Genomic DNA, 22,621 nt, shown 5'->3' with positions numbered 1-22,621 from the left:
CGCCATATTTGTTTACATCAGTCGGTAAAAGATCACTTCTTAGTTTCACTGTAAACAGTAAAAGTAAAAGTAAAGTCAAGTGCAGCCATTATCAACCCACTGCAGGGTGGAAGCCTCCTCAACAATTCATGCTGAGGGAAATGGACCATAATCTGACATGCTGGTCCAGTGCGGGTTGGCAGATTGACCGTATTCAGCAGTCAGGGGCTTGAACCCCCGGTCTACTCAAAGAGCGTGTGCTACTGCAGTCCCGCTCCTGCCCACTCGGCTACGGAGGCAATAGAAGGGTTATTATTTTTTCCAAAATATGTGGCCAAAACTAGGGTGCATCTTATAAGCCGGAAAATTCAGTAATTAAAATCCCACTTGAATGAAAATTGCTACTGCCTCTATGCTGGTTGTAAATAGAGAAGGCTGAAAGGGGCCTGATTACTCATGAGGAAAGCAACTTCTCCATGAGCAGGGCCAACCACAGTTCTATCTTTATGCATAATAGTAACGTTACATACACATGGTGGGTCATCATTTGCTTTTAGATAAGTCTCCTGTAAGCAAAAGCAGGCCATTTTGTGCTTCGCAGGAGTGCCTTGATGTATTTAATATTTTGCTGGTATTCACTAACCATTACTTGGGATTGGTGGATCTATCAGTCAGCTTCTGAAGTGCTGAGGGCTTATTTTTCTCAGTCTTGGGTTTTTCTTTTCTGGGGAAGTATGTTGGGTGTCCATTTCTTCCTCCACAAAGGTTTCCAAGACTGATTCATCACGTACCTGCTTAGTTTCGACATCCATTTATTTTCTTGTACTGCCATAGCTGGTTGGGTTTTCTGTACTGTTACTTTACCACTTGATTTCTGTAATGCCAGAACACAAGAGGTATTGATATTGGATTCACAGAGCCTATCAGAAATCAGTAAAGCAGACAATAACATAACAGTTCCAGTGGTACAGCCATTTCAGGCTTAATAGAACATTTCTTGACAACCTTTCCAGCATATGTTGCCTTATTGCTATTTACTGGTTGAACTACTTTTCTGGTCTACTGATATGAAATGTTCATCTCTGCCTTAAGTCTTTTATTTCTTTTTCTTCCTTCCACCTCTGGCATACCTGAGAGTATGTAGGGTGCTCTCCTTGGCAATTAATACAGGTAGGTTTTGTAGCTGAACATGATGTAATTTCATGGTCCTTTGTACCAAATGAAGCACTAAGGCAAGAGCACTATGGCAAGCCATTTGTGAATATTCATTTTGTAACACTTCACCAGTGGCATTCACCAGTGGAGTTCCCCAGGGTTTTGTGAAAATCGAAGCCTGTTAATGGGTTTGGAACTTATAGACATACTGTGCAGTTCAGATGGCCAGTTTTAATCTCATTAGGAGCCATTGGCATATTATGAGTAAGGATGAGGTTTCTAGTTGGGATTAGATTCCTATCCTTGCATACAAACATTCACTTTGCAGTTGTTACTACTTGCAATTTTGGTTCCGAAAATCTCCTCTTCAGACACTTCAAGATTCGGAGATCATGCCTCAGGATGAGTTCAGTGTCTTGTGGGGGGGTTACAATTGGCATTCTCCCAATAGGAGCAGTTCAAAGGAGCTGTTCTGAGTGTTTATCACACTTGGTTTCAATGAGGATATCCCCAGAATGCAGCTGTTTCACAGACTTAGGAGTGCCCGGCAACCCTCCCTTTCAAAGAAAGCTGAAATTTTCCCTATAGGTTTCTTTCCGGTGGAATGGATTATGAGGTATCTAGGTGTTGGACCTGATATAGTTTCAGTTCTGGGCTTTCTGCTGAGGTGGTGGTGTCTCTGTGTTCATTATTTTCTGGTAGGGACCATGTTGAGCCCCAGAAGAAAGGTTTAGATTATCAGGATTCACATATTAGTTTTTATTTTGGTTCAGTGCCTGAGTTCTCCACCCATCACAGAGCCTAAATGGGATGCCCACTACCCAGCAAGCAGTAAATGAGCTAAGGAGTGGGATGCCAGAACTACCCACAGTACAGTGGTGAGTACAGTGGTCTCTGACAGTTTTTAAATTCTGTACAGTGGGATAAACTGACGATGTTACCAACAGTAAATTCTAAGTGGGAAGCATTCAAGGAATTAATCGTGGAAGCTACTAAAAGTTTCATACCTATTAAGAAATATTGTTCAAGGTTTAGGCCTAAATGGTTATCTAATGAACTAATGAGACTCATAATAGAGAAGAAAAATGCATGGGATGCATATAAATTATCAAGCGACTCAGAAGCCTATGGCAGATATAAGCTAGTCTGTAATCAGGTGACAAAGGAGGTTAGGCAGGCGAAGGCAGATTACGAGAAATCCTTGGCAAAAGATGCTAAGAAAAACAGCAAGGATTTCTTTACTTATATATACGCTAAAAGGAAGGGGATGAATCTGATTGGTCCACTTGACATCGATGGTTCGACTGTTGATGATCCTGCTCAGATAGCAAACAAACTGAATGAGTATTTTGCATCTACATTCACACATGAGGAATTATTAAGGTTTGAAAATGGCAGAAGGTTATCAAATTGTAGCAGGATACTTAATGATTTTGTAATAACTGAAAGCAAAGTGGAGGAGAAATTGTTGAAGTTAAACATAAGAAAAGCACTTGGGGTGGATGGGATCTATCCAGTTATATTAAAGGAGGCAGCAAAGGAAGTAAGCAAATCCTTAGCCATAATTATGAGAGCGTCCTTGGACTCAGGGGAGGTTCCCACGGACTGGAGATGTGCAAATGTATCCCCAATTCACAAAGGGGGATCGAAGGGTGACACGAGTAATTACAGACCAGTTAGTTTAACTTCTGTTCCGGGTAAAATAATGGAGTCACTGGTTAAAGATGCATTGCAGGATCATCTAGACAAGACTGCAGCAATAATTCAGACACAGCATGGGTTTGTTAAGGGAAAGTCTTGTCTGACAAATTTGATAGGATATTATGATGTGGTTACAAAGGAACTGGATGCAAAAAATAATTTTGATATCATATATTTGGATTTCAGGAAAGCTTTTGACACTGTTGTGCATGGAAGACTATTGTACAAATTGGAGCAGAATGGTATTAAGGGTAAGTTGCTAGAATGGATAAAAGGATGGTTAAGTGGGAGAAGACAGAGGATGGTAATCAATGGGTGCTGCTCTTCTTGGACTAATGTTATTAGTGGAGTCCCACAGGGTTCGGTGTTAGGTCCACTGTTGTTTTGTATATTTATCAATGATATTGATAAAGGTATATCAGGCTTAATGTCGAAGTTTGCAGATGATACAAAGGTTGGCAGGGTTGTTAATGACAGTAATGGCAGTGTGCTAATGCAACAGGATCTAGATAATTTGGGCAGATGGGCTAAGAAGTGGCAACTGAAGTTTAACCTTGACAAATGCAAAGTACTGCATATGGGTAGAAGTAACCCCAGAGAAACGTACCAACTGTGTGGTACTACACTTAAGGTGGTAGAAAATGAAAAAGACCTGGGAGTAATTGTGCAGTCAGATATGAAGTTTTCTGAGCAATGCAGACAGGCTGCCAGGGCAGGTCATGGGGTTTTGTCAATGATATATAGGAATTTTTCTAGCAGGCAAAAGGAGGTGATTATCCCTCTGTATAAGGCAATGGTCAGGCACACCTTGAGTACTGCGTACAGGTCTGGAGGCCTCATTTTAGGAAGGATGTAGATTTACTTGAGCGTGTACAGGGAAGGGCAACAAGATTGGTGAGGGGAATGAAGGGATCCTCTTACCAAGAGAGGCTTAAGTTCTGCAAATTGCAGTGGCTGGAGACTAGGCACCTGCGCAGTGATCTGATTGAGGTATATAAGGCCTTGAATGGGTTGAGCACGCTGGATTCTGATGGGATCCTTCCACTTGTTCAGATTACGAACCTAAGGGGGCATAAATTCAAATTAAGAAAAGACAGATGTAGATTAGATGTGCGAAAATTTGCGTTTAGCCAGCGGATGGTTAATTGCTGGAACAAACTTCCATCTGTCGTTGTGGAAGTTGATAGGTTGAATAAATTTAAGGAGGAACTGGACAGGCATTTGGAGGGAATGGTGTGATTTATTTATTTATTTATTTTTTTGGCTGATGCTGCATAAGCTCATACACTTGCTTTCTTGCATCAAATGCCACTGCTGCTACTACTACTACTACTACCCTGATACCATAACCATCACCTGAATCCTGCCCCTTGGACCTCATGGTCCAAGGGACAGAATTCAGGCATTTAATGAATGAAAGGGTGTTATTCAATCAGGGGAATGCCAGAAGTTTATCAAACTCTAACAGGGAGCTAAGTGATTTTGTAATAACTGAAAGCAAAGTGGAGGAGAAACTGTTGAAGTTAAACATAAGGAAGGCACCTGGGGTAGATGGGATCTATCCAGTTATATTAAAGGAGGCAAAGGAAGTAAGCAAACCCTTAGCCATAATTATGAGAGCTTCCTTGGACTCAGGGGAGGTGCCCATGGACTGGAAGAGTGCAAATGTGTCACCAATTTGCAAAGGGGGTTCACAAAAGGTGACACAAGTAACTATAGACCTGTTAGTTTAACTTCTGTTCTGGGAAAATAATGGAGTCACTGGTTAAAGAAGCATTGCAAAATCATCTAGACAAGACTGCAGTAATAGTTAAGACAGCATGAGTTTGTTAAAGGGAGGTCTTGTCTGACCAATTTGATTGGATACTACGATGTGGTCACAAAGGAACTGAATGACAAAAATAATTTTGATATCATATACTTGGATTTCAGGAAAGCTTTTGATACTGTTGCACATGGAAAACTGCTGTACAAATTGGAGAGGTATGGCATTAAGGGTAAGTTACTACAAGGGATAAAGGGATGGTTGAGTGGGAGACGAAAGAGTGGAATCAATGGACACTGCTCTTTGTGGACAAATGTTATTAGTGGAGTTCTCCAGGGTTCTGTGCTGGGCCCCCATGTTTTGTGTATTCATTAATGATACTGATGAAGGTATATCAGGATTAATGTCAAAGTTTGCAGATGATACAAAGGTTGGCAGGGTTGTTAATGACAGTAAAGACAGTATGCTACTCCAACTGGTTCTAGATAAGTTGGGCAAATGGGTTGAGAAGTGGCAACTGAAGTTTAACATTGACAAATGCAAAGTACTGCATATGGGTAGCAATAACCCAAGAGAAACATACCAATTGTGTGGTACTACACTCAGGGAAGTGAAAAAGACCTGGGGGTAATTTTGTAGTCAAATACGAAGCTGAGCAGTGCAGATGGGCTGCCAGAACAGATCACGGAGTCTTGTCAATGAGATATATATATATATATATATATATAGGAATTTTGCTAGCAGAGACAGGGAGGTGATTATCCTGTTGTACAAGGCAATGGTCAGGCCACATCTAGAGTGCTGTGTACAGGTCTGGAGGCCTCATTTAAGGAAGGATGTAGAGTTGCTAGAACGAGTAAAAAGAAGGGCAACAGGATTGGTGAGGGGAACAAAGGGGAGCTTTTACCAAGAAAGGCTTAAGTTCTGCAAATTGCAGCACCTGCGAGGTGATCTGATTGAGGTGTATAAGGCCTTGAATGGGTTGAGCAAGCTGAATTCATGGGATTCTTCCTCTTGCTCAGATTAAGAACCTGAGGGGGCACAGATTCAAATTGAAGAATGACAGTTGTAGAATAGATGTGTGAAATTTGCATGGACAGGCATTTGGAATGAATGGAGGGGTGAAATAGGAGGTTTTTTTTTTTTTTTTTTTTTGGCTGATGCTGCATAAGCTTGCTTTCTTGTATCGGATGCCTCTGCTAATGCTAATGCTAACAGAAGAGACGTTGATCCCAGGTGGCAAATGGCAACTGCCTCTATGGTGGTGGTTGGAAGAGGGGTTAGTTGGAAAAGGGTATGGTTGTTGCCCACTAAGATGGTGACTCCACTATGAGCAGGTCCATCCTATATTGGCTTGTACCTCTGTAGGAAGGCCATGATGTCATCAACATTCTGTCAGAATCCATGGCAATTCCACCATATGAATTTGGCCATTATTTGGGCTTTGTTGATCTGTTAGATGGCTTCTGAAGCATTTGGTAGTCCATATCTTTATAACATTGCAGTAAAGAGATTCATAATTATTTCCTTCCCTTCTTCCAAGAAATCTATGCACGACTGCTTTAAATTTCACATTGCTAATTTGTTCAGTATCCTGTAGCTTTGTTTCAAATACATTATTTTCAGGAGTTTCTTTATTTTTCAAGCCATATGAAATTCCTTCTTTCAGTTTTTCATCTGTTAAGTTGGGAAACACTTCCCTTAGGTAGCAGAATCCACTTCCTTCTTTAGCCAGAGCCTTAACAATATTCTTCATTAATCAAAGCTTTCTATGCAAAGTTGGAAGGACCTTTTTTGGTTCAGTCAGTGGAACATATTTTATATTACTTCTCACTGGTGAAACTTCCTCCCTCTTTTCCCATTGCTGTACACAATATAATTTTTAAAATTTTACTGCACAACTGTCCCACAAACATAGAAAACAACAGTATTTTGTGAAACCTCCCTGTAGAACAGTGAGTAATCCAATTACCTTAAGATCACCACAGATATTTCAGGCAAAGTTATGGTACTTTATTGAACATGATCTTAGACATACTTTCACATGTTTCTTTTATGCCAACATAAAGCATAAAGTAAAGACACTGACCATAATGCATCTCCACTATGCAGCAAAACTGCCTTTAAACTTAATTATGAGGCATCAATAAATATATGCTTTTCATTAAGACTGTGATCAATGCCCAGTTTGTGATCAGAGCACTAATACCTTTACAAAAACACACCATCTTCCATAATGAAATATTTTTAAAGCACTTTTGGATGTTTTAAATATACTATAATTTTAATTCCTTCTTAAAGTAACTTCCACTTTTGTGACTTAGAACCAAGGAGTCCTGCTTGCTCTTTTGATAAGTTTACATCAAGAACTAAGTCATTCAACTCTTCTTGCTTAATTAAGTGCAGCAAGTTGCAGTTTTCTGGTTGGTAGTCCATATATGGTGAAGCAGATGGGCCATCAAAATCTAAAACACAAGAATCCTCACTAAATACATCACTGCTTCCTTTACCCCATCATTTTGGGGATCTTGTATCAGGCAGGTCTTCATTATGTGGAATAGTCCTTATTGCAGATGATATGTTAGGTTATTTGACACCGTGTTTGCTTTTTCTGGACATCCTTGATTTTTCTGTCATGCAGAAATATTGACAATGTGGTTGTGCAGTTGTCACCATGCCACAGGAACAGCAAAAGGCATACTTTTAATTTTCCCAGTTATCTACATCCTCAGATTTGTGCTGCAGGTATTGCAGCATATATGTGAAGCCCAAGTTTTATCCTGATCACCAATCTTGCAACCAAAGTATAAACGATATGCACATTTAGTAATACTGTAGATTTTCTTCCTCTGAGTTTTTGATGTAAACTGTGAACAGACATAATAGGAGTTGTCAGGGTGATTCATATATTTAAATATTTTAACAGTACAATGCAAAGCAAAAAACAGAAGAAACAAACAATATGTAAGAGATATGCAAATAAATTGTATATACATGCCCACACTACAACTGTCTTTCCATTACTGCATGAGAGAGAGAGGTGGGAGACAGATAGACAAGACTGAACCCATCATTCCTCAATTATTCCCAACCGTAAACACATTCAAATATTATTATTTGCAAGGAACACAACAAATCAATGTCATATCTATTTCCCTAAATTGTGGTAAGATATACATATTATAGGTATAAACAAAAACTAAAATTGTGCTGTAATGTGAAATTTTAATAATTTTTTCGAAATCTACACTTAAAAATTGATGCAAACAGCTGACATATTAGTGATAAAATGGTAAAGGTAAAAATCATGTCCACCAATGTTATAAAATAACATAACTTAAGGGATGAAACTTTTACACTTTTACCCCATGATGTTCATGAGATGGGTTGCCGTGAAGTGGGATTTGCATAGTAATACTTCTTAAAAAGATGGATTACAGGAGAAATGGGTTAACCTATTTGAAATTTGGCACACACATCCAAAAAATATTCTAAATAAGTCCTGAAATTTTGAAAAGGATCAAATCTGCTGTTCCAGATTTATAACAATGTTTGTGTGTGGGGTGGTGACCAAACACCCAAAAAAAGGTTACTTTTCTTTGCATACAGTATACAGAATTCTTTTGGGAAGGGTTGGGGTATGGACTTGCAACTTCCTCAGGAATAAAACACAATGGAAATTTGGTGTCAATCTGACTTTTCCTTTGAGTATGCCCAAACATCAAAAACTATACATAAACTTCTGTAGCAGAGGAAACTGGGTGGGGGAGGGGGGCTATGGAATCAGAATTAATTCTGAAACTTTCTTGAATAAAAACACAATATATGGTGACAATTTGATACTGATTTGGCTTTTACTTATTGAATAATTCCCAAACATACTTCCATTTCTGTACGGAGAAATCTAATTTTTATGGAAAAAAAAAATTGTCAAATTTCTATTAGCCCAATTTATAAAAAATACTGGATGGCTCAACAAATCTTTCTAAAAGATCCAATTATAAAATTTCATGGAAATCGCTTAAATGAGAGTGTAGCAGTTACCTGTGGACAGAGTGAAGGTAATAGCAGTTTTATGCATTTGAAAATACACCTAGTAAAAAGGGAGCTTCCTAACAAAAAAATCAAATTTTAGGTAAAAAGGCATAAAAGTTGTCAGGTTTGATTCCTATTATTAACCTTCCATCACTTGTGCCCTCAATTTAATCACATGCATCTGTAAGACATTCCTTTTTTGTTTTAATTATAAAAAATAAATTTTTAGCTTTCTTACTGAAATGAAAACTGATTTATTAATTAAAAAAATATTGAACGAAAAGAAATTAGAAAAATCAATAATAATAATAAGAGTTTTTATACTTTTTAGTATTTTCAAGATCACTCATCCCTTAGTTATTGTTAGTTAGTTATTTGGTTTTTTGGAGCATTAGCAACTAAGGCCATATTGCTTCGGGATATGCGGTGGTCATTCCCTGACCTTTCCGCATCCTCCGTATTTGGTGGTGACGGGCTCGAACCCCGGTCTAATCAAGAAGCGTGTGCTACGCACTGCTGCTCCTTCCCACCTGGCTACGGAGGCGCCCACTCATCCCTTGATTGAAACACAAAATTTTGTATCCCACCTGACAGACGCAACGTGAATATCTGCATTTTTGTTAACTGTTCATGCTCAGCCAGTGAAACCAAAGCTATATGGCAAGATTAGATACCTGTTGCTGGCAACTTACAGATGCCACATGAGAAAGGGAGTTGCCTAGAAGAAATAGATGCTTTTGCTCATCTGATGTCTGTTAAATGCTAAACAAAAAATGTAATGCCTTGTAATTCACAGAACGTCGAAAGGAAAGAAAAAATACTCTATCAGTAAAAGAATATTGGTGGGCAAAGGATTTCATTTATAAATTTAAAAAAATAATAGAAACATTTAAAAAAGTGGCATGTCGTTATTGCAGATTAATATACTAATATTCATTAAAAAGTAAGAATATGCTAGACAAATCAAATATTTATTTCAATATTTGATTTGTCTAGCATTTTGTTATATCTGAGAGCAGTAATTCAATGTCTTGTAATTAGAATGATCATGTGGAAATTAAGGGGAGCAAGAAGTTTTCATGATCTAGTCTTCACAAGCTGTGCCAAAGCAAAATGTTTCTCAGTGTGAATCACACTCATGAAATGATATGATCACACAGCTTGCTGATAAATTCTATGATGTGTCTCATTGGATACTTTTAACCATAACTGACAGCTGTTGCTATTTAAAGCAGTTATGGACAACCAAATTGCTTGTGGTAATATATTGATTATTGGGACATTTTTTTTGGTAAAATTTTCAAAATGTGCTGGATTTCTGATTCCAGATTTATGAAGTTTTATTATATATGAAACCATTAGAGTTATAAACAAAATTCTGTTTGAAAATAAAATGATTTTTTCAGTGTTGCACAGCATGTCAAACATCAACTGGACAATTATATATGTATATATAGGCTAAAACTAAATACAACTTTGGTTTAATAATAATTTCAGTAAATTATTTCATTAAATATACAGGGTCTTTGGAAGGTCACTATACACCTACAATGGCAGACAAAAAAAAACTGCATCACTTGTGAATTTTGCAAATAATGTGTTTTGCACTGCATTGTAGGTTGGAGAAATGTTTGAAATGCATTTGTTAGATGGGATATATATCTCTGTGAATGAAATCCAATAAAAAGACTCCACCTGATATACCTAATTGCCATAAATATCTTCCCAAAGGGTAAAATACGAAATTAATGGAAATATGAAAAATCATGCAAATGGCAATCATGACAACCAAACATATACATTTTATTGCATTTATATGTACAAACTGAAATGACAAGTTAACATAATAGTATTATGTACTGTAAATCAGCAAAATAAGTCCTCAATATTATATTATTCCTCCTCAAGCTGTAATTACAGCCTTGCAATGATCTGGCATAGAGTTAATCAACTTCTGGATATACAGTTGCCCAATTTGTAGTATACCACACCCTTACAATGCTCTCCTGCAGCTGAATCTTATTTGGCTTATTCTGAGCAATTTTAGATGACATTATGTACCAGCAATTTTCCATAGGGTTCAAATCTGGACTGTTGCTGGGCCAGTCAAACATTGTAATGCCAGCATTTCTGAGGTATGACTGCACCTTAAGGAAGAAAAACAAGGGAAAACATTGGTGTAAGTATGTTTTAAGCCTTGTGAGACAAGAAGACAAACTCGTCATTAAATCTAAATAGCATAAAACTTACCAATTTTACTGTGTGGCAAGGTGCCAAGTCCTGTTGAAAAATGCAGTTTTGGACATCTCTGTGGTGATCCCTAATAATGGGTTTCAGGCACTCCTCCAAGAGAGAGCAGTGTGGGTTTCTGCATTCGCTGCTCCAGTAATAAACTTAATTTGTCCCATCCTTTGCTTTTTATGCATCCCCAGACCATCTGACCAGTGGGGAACTTTATAGTCAGTGTTATGCAGTCAGGATGGCATGCCTCCGATTTTTGTCTTCTGACATATCGCTTCCCATCCGAGCCATGCAGGTTGAATTTCAATTCGTCAGAAAATACGATGGCATCCCACTGCTCTTTTGTCCATGAAACATGCATTTTAGCCTAAGCAAGTTGCTTCTTCCTCATTTGTTGGGCCAACAAAGGCTTCTTCTTGGGCCGATAGGCATGCAGACTACATTCCGAAAACAGTCTTTGGATAGTTCGTGCATTTGTTTCAACACCAGAGGCCATCTCAAAGTCCAGTTTTAGATCAGGAGCACTAGCATGGCAAATACGAAGGCATAGCTGTTTCAAATATCGATCTTGGGAAGACGTAGTCACTCTCTTATGACCTGATCCGGGTCTTCTCTTCACATCACCGGTTTCATGCTTTAATTTCATCACCCGTGATACTGTTGACTGGTTTAAAGAAACTGCTGATGCAATACCTTTGCTTTGCGACAAACAAAATGACTGTAATCAAACAATAACTTATACATTTCACTACAAATGTTGCTTTTTTTTTTTTTTTTTTTAAGGTGATGCAGTTTTTTGTTCGCCACTGTATTTAAAAGAAAAGTTTTCAATGTTATTATTACAAATCGTTTGTTATTGCCCAATTTTATTTATATAAGTAGTCCATTACAATAGATGTTGAAATTGACTTCCATGGACATCCAAATAGGCCTGAACACGTTTACTTTTATTTTCAAAAACTTTCTTGTGAGATGCCTGTGATGTAAGCAGTTACAGCAGTTTGGAGTTCGTGAAGTAATAATGGGTTTTCTTTGTAAAATTTATTTTTTGCTGCTCCCCACACATAAAAATCAGGTGGATTCAAGTCTGGAGAATAAGGGGGACCACAGATTTTTTCAGATTATTCAATCAGTAAAAATTTTGAATACAGGTGTCACTGGTTTTTTAGCAGTATGGGCAATCGCAGAATCTTGCCACTGCCCATACTGCTACAAAATTCCACTCACTCTTATTCAGTTTGCTGATGAATCGGTAGAGAATATTGGAACAGTAATGTTCAGTTGAAGATGGGCCCAATGATTCTTCTTCTGGACATAGCAACCCAAACACCAACCTTCTGCTGATGGAGAGGTGTTTGATAGACTGTGTGGATTTTCAGATGCCTATAATCAAGTATTTTGAGCATTGACATACCCTGACAATGGAACCACGCCTCATCAGTGAAGAATGTAAGATTCAGAATACCATTGGTATTTTCAGTGATGAACTGTTAAAACAAGTGGCAGTAATGTATTCGCGTTTGACGATATGCTGCTTTTAATTCTCGAACAACTGTGATTTTGTATGGGAAAAGGCATAGCTTCTTCCTTACCACTAAATGCGCAGTTGCAAGACATGTTTTGCAGTCATGATAACTCCGCATTGCTTTTGAAAGATTTTTCAGCACTGAATTTGAAATATTCAGGAGTTTCTCTTCTGTCAGTTTTGGTGGGCCTTCCACTAAGCTCCACATCATGTACAGCACTTGTCTCATGAAATTTGTCTGTTAATGCTCGTATAGCATGCTGATGTGGTACTGCCATATTTAGAAATTTCTTGTATAATATTGGTGTAAATACACCATAGAAAACTCAAACAAAAATACTACGTTTGTAGTATGAAAAAGGGCATAATTTTATTTGTATCTCATATTGTGCTCATCCTTCACAACAAGTTGCCATGTATTGCACTACCTCAAATAAGTAAAGCTTCACTAAAAGAGAAGGCTATTGTTACTTATTCTCAGTGGGCACCACCACCACCCAGACAGCACCGCTTCAAGGCTTGTTGGCCTTTCATCGGTGGGTGGGCAGGTACCCTGGTATTGCAGACATGACAATCCACTTGTGAAGATGATATGAGAGATATGAGATGAGATGACAAACAATATGAGAGATGCCAAAAGGTGTACATAATAATGTTTAAGTCAAAGTAAATGCAACAAGGCATCATATGTTTAAGAGTATGAATAATCTGTATAATATTGGTGTAAATACACCATAGAAAACTCTTAAATGAAAAAACTACGTTTGTAGTGTGAAAGGGCATCATTTTATCTGTATCTCATATTGTGCTCATTCTTCACAACGAGTTGCCATGTATTGCACTACCTCAAATAAGTAACGCTTCACTAAAAGAGAAGACTATTGTTACTTATTCTCTTATTTATAGACTTACTAAATAATAATAAATGTCATTTATTATTATTTACACCAATATTATACAGATTATTTATACTCTTAAACATATGATGCCTTGTTGCATTTACTTTGACTTAAACATTATTATGTACACCTTTTGGCATCCCTCATTGTGGAGTTACCTTCACAACTGGATTGTCATATCTGCAATACCAGGGTACCTGTATAATCTGTATAATATTGGTGCAAATACACCGTAGAAAACTCTTAAACAAAAAAACTACATTTGTAGTGTGAAAGGGCATCATTTTATCTGTATCTCATATTGTGCTCATCCTACAACGAGTTGCCATGTATTGCACTACCTCAAATAAGTATCATCAAAGTTTCTTGCGACGACCGACTAACTGGTTAAAATAAATTTATTAAAATAAAAATGATATACAGGCTGGCCTCGATTAACGCGACTAATTCGTCCCGCGAGCGCATCGCACAAAACGGAATCGCGTTAATCGAATGTAATAATCAATAGGAAAAATTATAATTGGTCCTTGACCTTCTGGAATGCCCATAAAGAATTTTAAAAATACCTTTTAAATAACTTTTTAACTGCATGCCATGTAAAAGATAATAAAAATTATAGAATTAAATGTTTATTGCTCAAAATATATAATGGAGAAACTAACTATTTGCTACGGAAATATTTGAACACAGTCGTTTGAACAGTTTTGGCTTTCGTTTTTTCATCATACAATTTCCGATAGCCGACAACAAGCTTCTCTAGGCCCTGGCGAAATAACATGCTTCTTTCGATGTTAGGATCAACATCCATTACCTTTTGTTTAAGGTTCTCTGCGATACGAAAGATTTCGCCTAGTTCTTTTACCGTTATCTCCTTTGAAGTAACATTTTCATCTGGCTCACACTCTTTTTCTTCAGCTTCTTCGTGCGCATGCTGTTGCTCTATTTGAAGGAGATCATTGTCACTTAGCTGTTCTAAATGCGAATTCAGTGATTCTTGAACGTTAGCCGCATCCAAGCCTTTGAAACCAAGGTCATTACCAATATTAGTTATGTCTTCAATAACTTTTTGAACTGCATCTTTGAAGCAAGTAAAACCGTTTGCGCGGGGTAAAAGGTGCTTCCAAACTGCTCTCATATTGCTGGCTGTCACTTCTTCCCATGCTTCATGAATGTTTTCAATGGCCAATCGTATGTTATATTTTTTCCAAAATTCTGGTACAGAAATTGCATTATCTCCTGTTGTAGCTTCAAGTGCCTGTGCAAAGGTTCTGCGGAGATAGTAAGCCTTGAAAGTTGCAATCGTCCCCTGGTCCATGGGTTGTAATAACAAAGTCGTATTCGCCGGTAAAAAAACAACTTTCACATTTTCATTTAAGTCACCAAGTGCAGAAGGATGTCCAGGTGCATTATCTAAAAGCAACAGAGCTTTAAAAGTAAGATTATTTTTCTTGCAATAGGCTTCAACTGTTGGACAGAAATAAGACGTAAACCAGTCTTCAAATAGGGCTTTGGTCATCCATGCTTTTTTATTTGAACGAAAAATGACTGGAAGAGTGCGATGGCTGTATCCTTTTAAAGCCCTAGGATTTTGTGCACGGTACACAAGCATGGGCTTCAATTTAAAATCACCTTCAGCGTTACCTCCTAATAAAAGTGTTAGTCGATCTTTTGAGACTTTATACCCAGGTTGTGATGCTTCATTTGCAGCCAAATAAGTTTTAGTTGGCATCCGTTTCCAAAATACGCCCGTTTCGTCTACATTAAATATTTGCCGATCGTCGTATTCAGCATCTTGAATGATTTTTTGCAATTCTGCAGGAAATTTGGCTGCAGCATCTTCATCAGCACTAGCAGCTTCCCCTGTTACTTTAACATTATGCAGTCGTGCTCGATTTTTGAAACGTCCAAACCACCCTGAACTAGCAACAAACGTTTCAGTCTCCCCTTGATATTTTGTTTCTTTGAGCTTAGTAAAAAGGTTAATAGCTTTACTCTGAATATTGTCCTTAGATAATGGAATTCTTTTTTGATTGCAATCTTCTATCCAAATTGATAAAAGACTTTCCATTTCAATCATTATTGGAGTTCTATTTCTGGTATTTTGTAAGACAAAAGAAGATGATGAAACTTTACCTTTCTCTTTATATTCGTCCTTACGGCTCAAGATAGTTCGTACGGTAGACTCACTGTATCCTAGATCTCTCACGATTTTCGCATGGTTTGCACCACGTTCATGTTTTTTAATAACTTCAAGTTTATCAGCTAAAGTAATAACTTTTCGTTTTTTTTTTATTACAATCACGTTGTTTTTCACTCTTTTATCCATAATTAACAGGGGTAGAAAATTAGAAATTTTAAATACGTCTGCACGTGACTTTATTAGGTGGAGACAGAGACAAACAAGTAACACGTCTACTTAGTTGATGGGAAGCGGACAAACGCTTGTTTATTAAACACTGAGGCGGGAAGCGGACAAACGCTTGTTTATTGGCAGTCAGACATTTAGCGCGCGATTCGAATCTATTTCAACTTTTAAAAATAAAAGATCGCGTTAACTGGAAATTTGCATCGCGTAAAGTAAAAAGTGGTATCATTTTTTCAAATCGCGGTAACTGAAAACCGTATTAATCGAACTCGCGTTAAGCGAGCCCTGCCTGTATACATAAGATAAAACAGAAATAAAATAAGATAAAAGCATTAAAATACAACAAGATAAGAGAGTTAAAATATATATAATAAAAGCGTTAAAATACATAGTAGCTTTCGAAGCAGTGCCTCTTCATCAGCTAGTGTGTGACTGGTGTACTTCAGTTTATATATTAATGGTTACAATAGCACAAGTCAGCTGGGCATGATCATGTATCATGAGTCTGGTGTCAGTAAAGCAGAATTACGTACACATGATGATCACCAGCGCTCATTGCACTGCAATACAGTACATTCTATAATAGGATGTAAGTGTACTCCCCCCTCATCCGATTCATAGTACTATTATTGGTGGCTATGTGCAGTGCTTCAAGCCATGAGCGCTGGCGGTAATCATGTGAACAGTCTATGATTTCAATATCCCATTGCGGATCAAGATTGTGCTGCTCAACCCAATAATTTTCGGCGACTGTGGAGCGTTCAAAATTAGCAGTTTGCAGAGTTTATAGTGAAGTAATGCTTCACTAAAAGAGAAGACTATTGTTACTTATTCTCTTATTTATATACTTATTAAACAATAATAAATGTCATTTATTATTATTTACACCAATATTATACACCTTTCATCGGTGGGTGAGCAGATATCCTGCTCACCCACCAATGAAAGGCCAACAAGCCTCGAAATGGTGCCATCTGGGTGGTGGTGCCCACTGAGAATAAGTAACAATAGCCTTCTCTTTTAGTGAAGCGTTACTTATTTGAGGTAGGCCAATACATGGCAACTCGTAGTGAAGGATGAGCACAATGATGCCCTTTCACACTACAAACGTAGTTTTTTCATTTAAGAGTTTCCTATGGTGTATTTACACCAATATTATATAGATTATTTATACTCTTAAACATATGATGCCTTGTTGCATTTACTTTAGACTTAGAAATTTTTTAGAAAAGTTTTCACAGACACTTTGTGTATACTTGCTACTTTTGTTAAAAACTTATGCAATCAAAAGAATATGCTCCTCCAATGACAAAACCATCATTAACACACTTCACATTCAATTGCCACAATAGCTATCTCACAGCCAACTGACCTTGACACACACACACCACTAGATGCACAGGGTCTCATATCACACCAGACGATGGTGCATAGTGACTCAACATCACTCATATTATTTTACACATCACTGTCATACAGGTGTATAGTGATTTCCTGAACACTCTGTATTTATGTAGGTTAATATTTAGAAAAATGTCAAATTACTCACAGTGTCTTGATAAAGGAGAATTAAAATTATTAACAATTTCTTGTCTAGATGAGGATGGAGTAGAACCATCTAGGCGTATAAAGGAATATTCTTTCTCTTTACAGTGGCGTTCTAAAATATCTAAGGTCTTAAAAATAAAATAAATTATTTAATTTTTATGTTAACTATATATATACATAATTTGAATTTACATGCACACACATGGCCTAAAACTTCTTTTAGGTGATCAGACTATCCATAGGTAGTTTGATCACCTAAAAGAAGAGCTATTTTTTCATTTAGCATGTTCTAATCATAGAATTCTCTCTTGAAAATCAGATAAATTTCAATGAAGTGTTTATGTTTTGATTGTTTTCTGCATGAAAGAATTGGGGGGAAAAAAATTGTCCACAGAAATAACATACTCTAAGGTCAGTGGATCAACAACATTGTAATTCATCTGGCAATTATTAATACTGTTAATCAGGTGTGCTAAATCTGTGAAATTGCATTAAAGAGCAGGTTGTTGTTGTTATTTGGTTTTTAGGAGCATTAGCAACTAAGGCCATATTGCTCCGGGATATTCGGTGGTCATTCCCTGACCTTTCCGCATCCTCCGTATTTGGTGGTGACGGGCTCGAACCCCGGTCTAATCAAGAAGCGTGTGCTACGCACTGCTGCTCCTTCCCACCTGGCTACGGAGGCACCTAAAGAGCAGGATTCAATTTTTAAGAAACGTCAGCACACCAATCTGTCCACCTTCTTAAATAAAGGTTTTGGCTACTGAACCAAATTCAAGGAATCTGTTAATTATTTGTTACATTTGTTGGCACAATCCACTGCAACAACCTATATGTTCTTGCAGTGTGTAGTTTAAGTAAATGTAACTGAAGTGTGAGCGCTGCTGAGTTCCATAGTGATCTTTACCTCCACCCACCAGATAACTCACTGTAACTTCATACACACATACAAGGCTAAAAATGATAGATATTTAAATGTAATTTTTGTTTTTCTGTAAAAATATTTTTATGTTTTTAACAATGTCAAACACGCTAAAATGAATAAATAATATGAATGCTGTTAGGACTTGGAATGAATGAATGAATGGATTTTTTTAAAAGTTGTGCACTCTTCCTAAAGGGTTAAATAGGACTGCTCTTAAAAGTTTACGCAACATGAGCCACAAAGTGTTAAATACAATTTTCTCAAATATTAACACAACTGGGCATGTGTATGTTTTTGGAGATATTGAGAGAAAACACTAAACTTTAATTTTGCTTGCATTAGTAGAGGCATATGATACAAGAAAGCAAGCTTATACAGCATCAGCCATCCATTCGATCCAAAAGTTTGTCAAGTTCTTCCTTGAATTTATTTAAGCATCAACTTCCACAGTGACTGATGGAAGTTTGTTCCAGCAATCAACCACCTGCTGGGTAAAGGAAAATTTCCACACACCCCTATTCTACAACTGTCTTTCCTCAACTTGAATTTATGCCCTCTTGGGTGCACAATCTGAGCAAGAGGAAGAATCCCATCAGCACTGAGCTTGCTCAAACCATTCAAGGCCTTATACACCTCCATCAGATCACCTTGCAGGTGTCTAGTCCCCAGAAATTGCAATTTGCAGAACTTAAATTGTTCTTGGTAAGAGCAACCCTTTGTTTCCCTCACCAATCTCGTTGCCCTTCTCTATACTTATTCCAGGAGCTCTACAATAAAAAAAAAATTTGCAGTTTATGGTTTATTGGGCAATTCTTTATAAATGTTAACGAAATTCATTATAAGTGGGATAATACCGATAACTGGAATTCTGTGGGTTTTTACTTTATTATGGTGAAATGAGTGTTCCCTTCACTGAAATCTTCAGTCATATTTTAAAAAAAAAAATAAATTTTCAGACTCTTCTCTTCATTCCTATTTTTTAAGCTTCGTAAACTTGTCACTCTGTATCTCACTTGTGCAATTTGTACGTTGTATGTGCCTTGGTTGTCGTTACTGATTGCTTTTTTTTTTTTTTTTTTTTTTTTTTTAAACTGTTTTAAATTTCACAATCATAAAAAAAAAAAAAAATTGTGTGAAAAAAAATTTACGAAGTTACATAATTCGGGCTTACGTAAGTCGGGGAATTACTGTACTTGTTTGTTAGTATTCTGAACTGTTAAAATCAGATAATGTGAAAATAGGATTATATAGGAAAATAGGTTTGAATTAAGCCACTAAAAGCAAAGTATTACTGATGAAATTATGCTTGCTACCAATGCTCACCTGCTAAAAGTTAAATTTTTTGATCATTATATAATAAAATTTTCTCAAAGTTTTTATGTAATTCTTCATCTTCTAAAATGTATAGGTACAGACTATTTTAGCCCTGCACTGTTGGCACTAGACCATCATCATCAGCCATTTTCAATCCACTGCAGGGTGAAGACCTCTCCAGCAACTTTCCAGTTCCTTCTGTTTTGTGCAATGGCCATCTATTTACTACCCACAAACTCATGAATTTCATCTGTCCATCTCTGTTGTTGTTCTCCAGGTTTTCTTTTAGCTCCTCTTGGGTACCATTCTGTTATTTTCTTAGTCCATCTGTCATCATGTCTTTGAGCTATGTGTCCTGCCCAAGACCTTTTTAGTTCTTTAGTTTTGATAAGAATGTCCTTTATATGAGTTTGCTGCCTAATCCATGTGTTTCTCTTCTTATCTAACAGTCTGATTCCCAATATAATTCGCTGTGTAGTTCTCAGCTTCTCTTCCATTCTTTTGGTGAGCGCCCACGTTTCACTTCCATAAGTCATGGTGGGGAGTATACATTGGTTCATTATTTTACGTTTCAGACAAATTGGGATACTGCTCCTCAGTATGTGACTATATTTCCTGAATGCTATCCATCCAAAATTTATTCTTCTCTTGACTTCCAGCCATTTATTATTATTACAGCTAATAACTTGTCCCAGATAAGTATATGACTCCACCTTTTCAATTACTGCTCCTTCAATCATTATTTTCCTTTCCGTGGCATACTTGTTCATCATTACTTTTGTTTTAGCCATATTCATCTTTAGTCCAAAATCCTTACTAACTGTGCATAACTGATTAAGATTTTCCTCTAATTCTTTGGGGTCGTGGCTTATGACCACAATGTCATCTGGAAATCGTAAATGGTTTAGGTACTCTCTGTTCACATTGACTCCTTTCTGCGACCAGTCTAATCTTCTGAAAGCTTCCTCAAGGGCAGCAGTAAACAGCTTCGGAGATATTGTGTCTCCTTGTCGAACTCCTTTCTCGATTTTAAATTTGCTACTGTCTTTGTCTAATCTAATAAAGGAGGTAGCACTCTCATATATTTTCTTCAAAATCATAATATATGGAGTATCTATGCCTTGTCTTTCCAGTGCCCGAAACATTGCCTTATGCTGTATGGAGTCAAATGCCTTTTCATAATCCACAAATGCCAGGCATAATGGTGTTTTATATTCATTTGCTTTCTCCATTAGCTGTGATATTACGTGAAGGTGATCCATAGTTGAGAATCCTGTCCTAAAGCCAGCTTGCTCTTTCGGTTGATTCTCATCAAGTATTCTTTCTAATCTGTTAGTAATTGACCCTTGTGAACAACTTGTAGATGTGGGATAACAAGCTAATTGGTCTATAATTTCCAATTTCTGATTTATCTCTTTTCTTATGCAGCAAAACTATGATTGCATTATTCCACTCCTTAGGCATCACACCTTTTCTAATGCATTTTATGAAGAGCCTTGCCAGTTTTTGTGTCATGTCTCTTCCTACCAATTTTAACAACTCTATAGTAACTTCGTCTTCCCCCGGGGGCTTTCTTGTTCTTAATTGTCTTCAACACATGTTCTACCTCATTAGGAAGGATATCAGGTATGTTGTATGTGTTACTAATTTGCGATCCATCTTCCCCACTGCTGGCATTATTCCCTCGCTCCTTGTATAACTCTTTATAGTAGTCTTCTGCTATGCCTTCTCTGTTATTTATAAATACACCATCGCTTTTCTTCAGTTTCAGTATCATTTGTCTTTCTGTATTACTGCTCATGGCTGCTGATTTAAATCCTTTATTTTCCCTTAATGCTTGTTCTACTTTTCGTGTGTTAAATTTTCTTACGTCCTCTCTGAGTCTCTTTCTAATGGCTTTGCATAACTCAGTATACTCAATTTTCTCCTTGTCAGTGTTTATCTTGCTCTTCATTTGTTGTCTTCGGTTCATCACGACAAGTGATTCTTGATTAATTTTTTCTTCTTTGAATTTCTTTTTACCTATAGGTTTCTTGGGCTTTATCACTTTTAAAAAGTTGTAATATTCCTCATCGATATCTTGGTCCTGAGCAGTCTGCAGAAGCTCAAACTTGTTCTTAAGTTCCAGTACTGTATGTACTGGAACTTAAGAACAGACCAGTGAGGTGTAACTCAAAAATAACAAGCCCATATTAATTGTTTGCAGAAGATAAACTGTGCTTTTGTGTACCTTCCTAAATGTAAACACATTTTTACTTATCATTTTTGAATTTGTATCATTTTCCAAGGGTTTTAGAATGGATTTCAGGGTTTCAGTCATATAAAAAAAAAAAAAAAAAAACAATAAAATTTTCAGAATCTTTTCTTCATTCCTATTTTTTAAGTCAGAAAAAGGTAGAGCCTATAACATTTGTTTCACTTTTAATTTGTAGTAATGCCATCAGAACTGACTTCTAATGATGCTACACAGCTAAAAATTATGTGTTTGTTTCAAGTTAATTATAAAACTCTCCCATGTGGCATAAGGATTATTAACAATGATCCTAACCATCATAAACTAAATATTTTTCAAAGATTCATTATTATTTTTGAATAATAAACACAGAAGTACGGAAGGTGATAATCACTTGGGATACAGAATTAGCATTATATTCAAATTTTGGCTTCATGGTACACAAAATTTGAAATTATTTGAAAATGGAAGTGAATAATAGCATCTAATATATACATATTTTCTTGAATTTTTTTAAACTATTTATACAAATAATAATCAGAAACAGCAATAATAGTATTCACCATATAGTGCAAGAAAGCCACAGGCTTTTGCTGCACTGGTGCACGCGCGCACACAGCCACGCATGCACGCACACACAGGCACGCACGCACACACACACAGGCACGCACGCACAAGTAGATAAGAAAATACGAATTATACGTTTTCCTCCTCACACAGGTAACTATCCAGCTGACCTTTGAATTTATTCAAACTGTCAGCCTCAAACACTCTTCGAGGGCAACTTGCAACTTGTTCCAACAATCAATAGCTCACTGGCAACTTCCTACAATCAAATCTAAACCTCAACTCCTGTAACTTGAATTTATGGACAATAGTGTTTGAATTCTTTATAACAGTGAAAATTTTGCCTTCAATCATTTTACTAATTCATCT

The 22,621-nt window shown here is 36.9% G+C and overlaps 1 protein-coding gene across 1 annotated transcript in view; it reads right to left on the bottom strand.

Moving 5' to 3' along the window:
• The window catches only part of LOC150086038 (DNA repair and recombination protein RAD54B-like), a 354,517-nt gene that overhangs the window by 101,691 nt on the left and 230,205 nt on the right, over positions 1–22,621 (bottom strand). The window contains exon 19 of the mRNA XM_090374778.1: positions 17,215–17,341. Within this exon, the coding sequence (XP_090230904.1) occupies positions 17,215–17,341 (127 nt within the window). The remainder of the gene's footprint in view (positions 1–17,214; positions 17,342–22,621) is intronic.

Source organism: Mastigoproctus giganteus, chromosome 5 (assembly GCF_048544385.1).
Source record: "Mastigoproctus giganteus isolate SK-2022 chromosome 5, ASM4854438v1, whole genome shotgun sequence".
In the NCBI taxonomy this organism is placed as follows: Eukaryota; Metazoa; Arthropoda; class Arachnida; order Uropygi; family Thelyphonidae; genus Mastigoproctus; species Mastigoproctus giganteus.
This window is presented reverse-complemented; position numbering and strand designations above follow the sequence as displayed.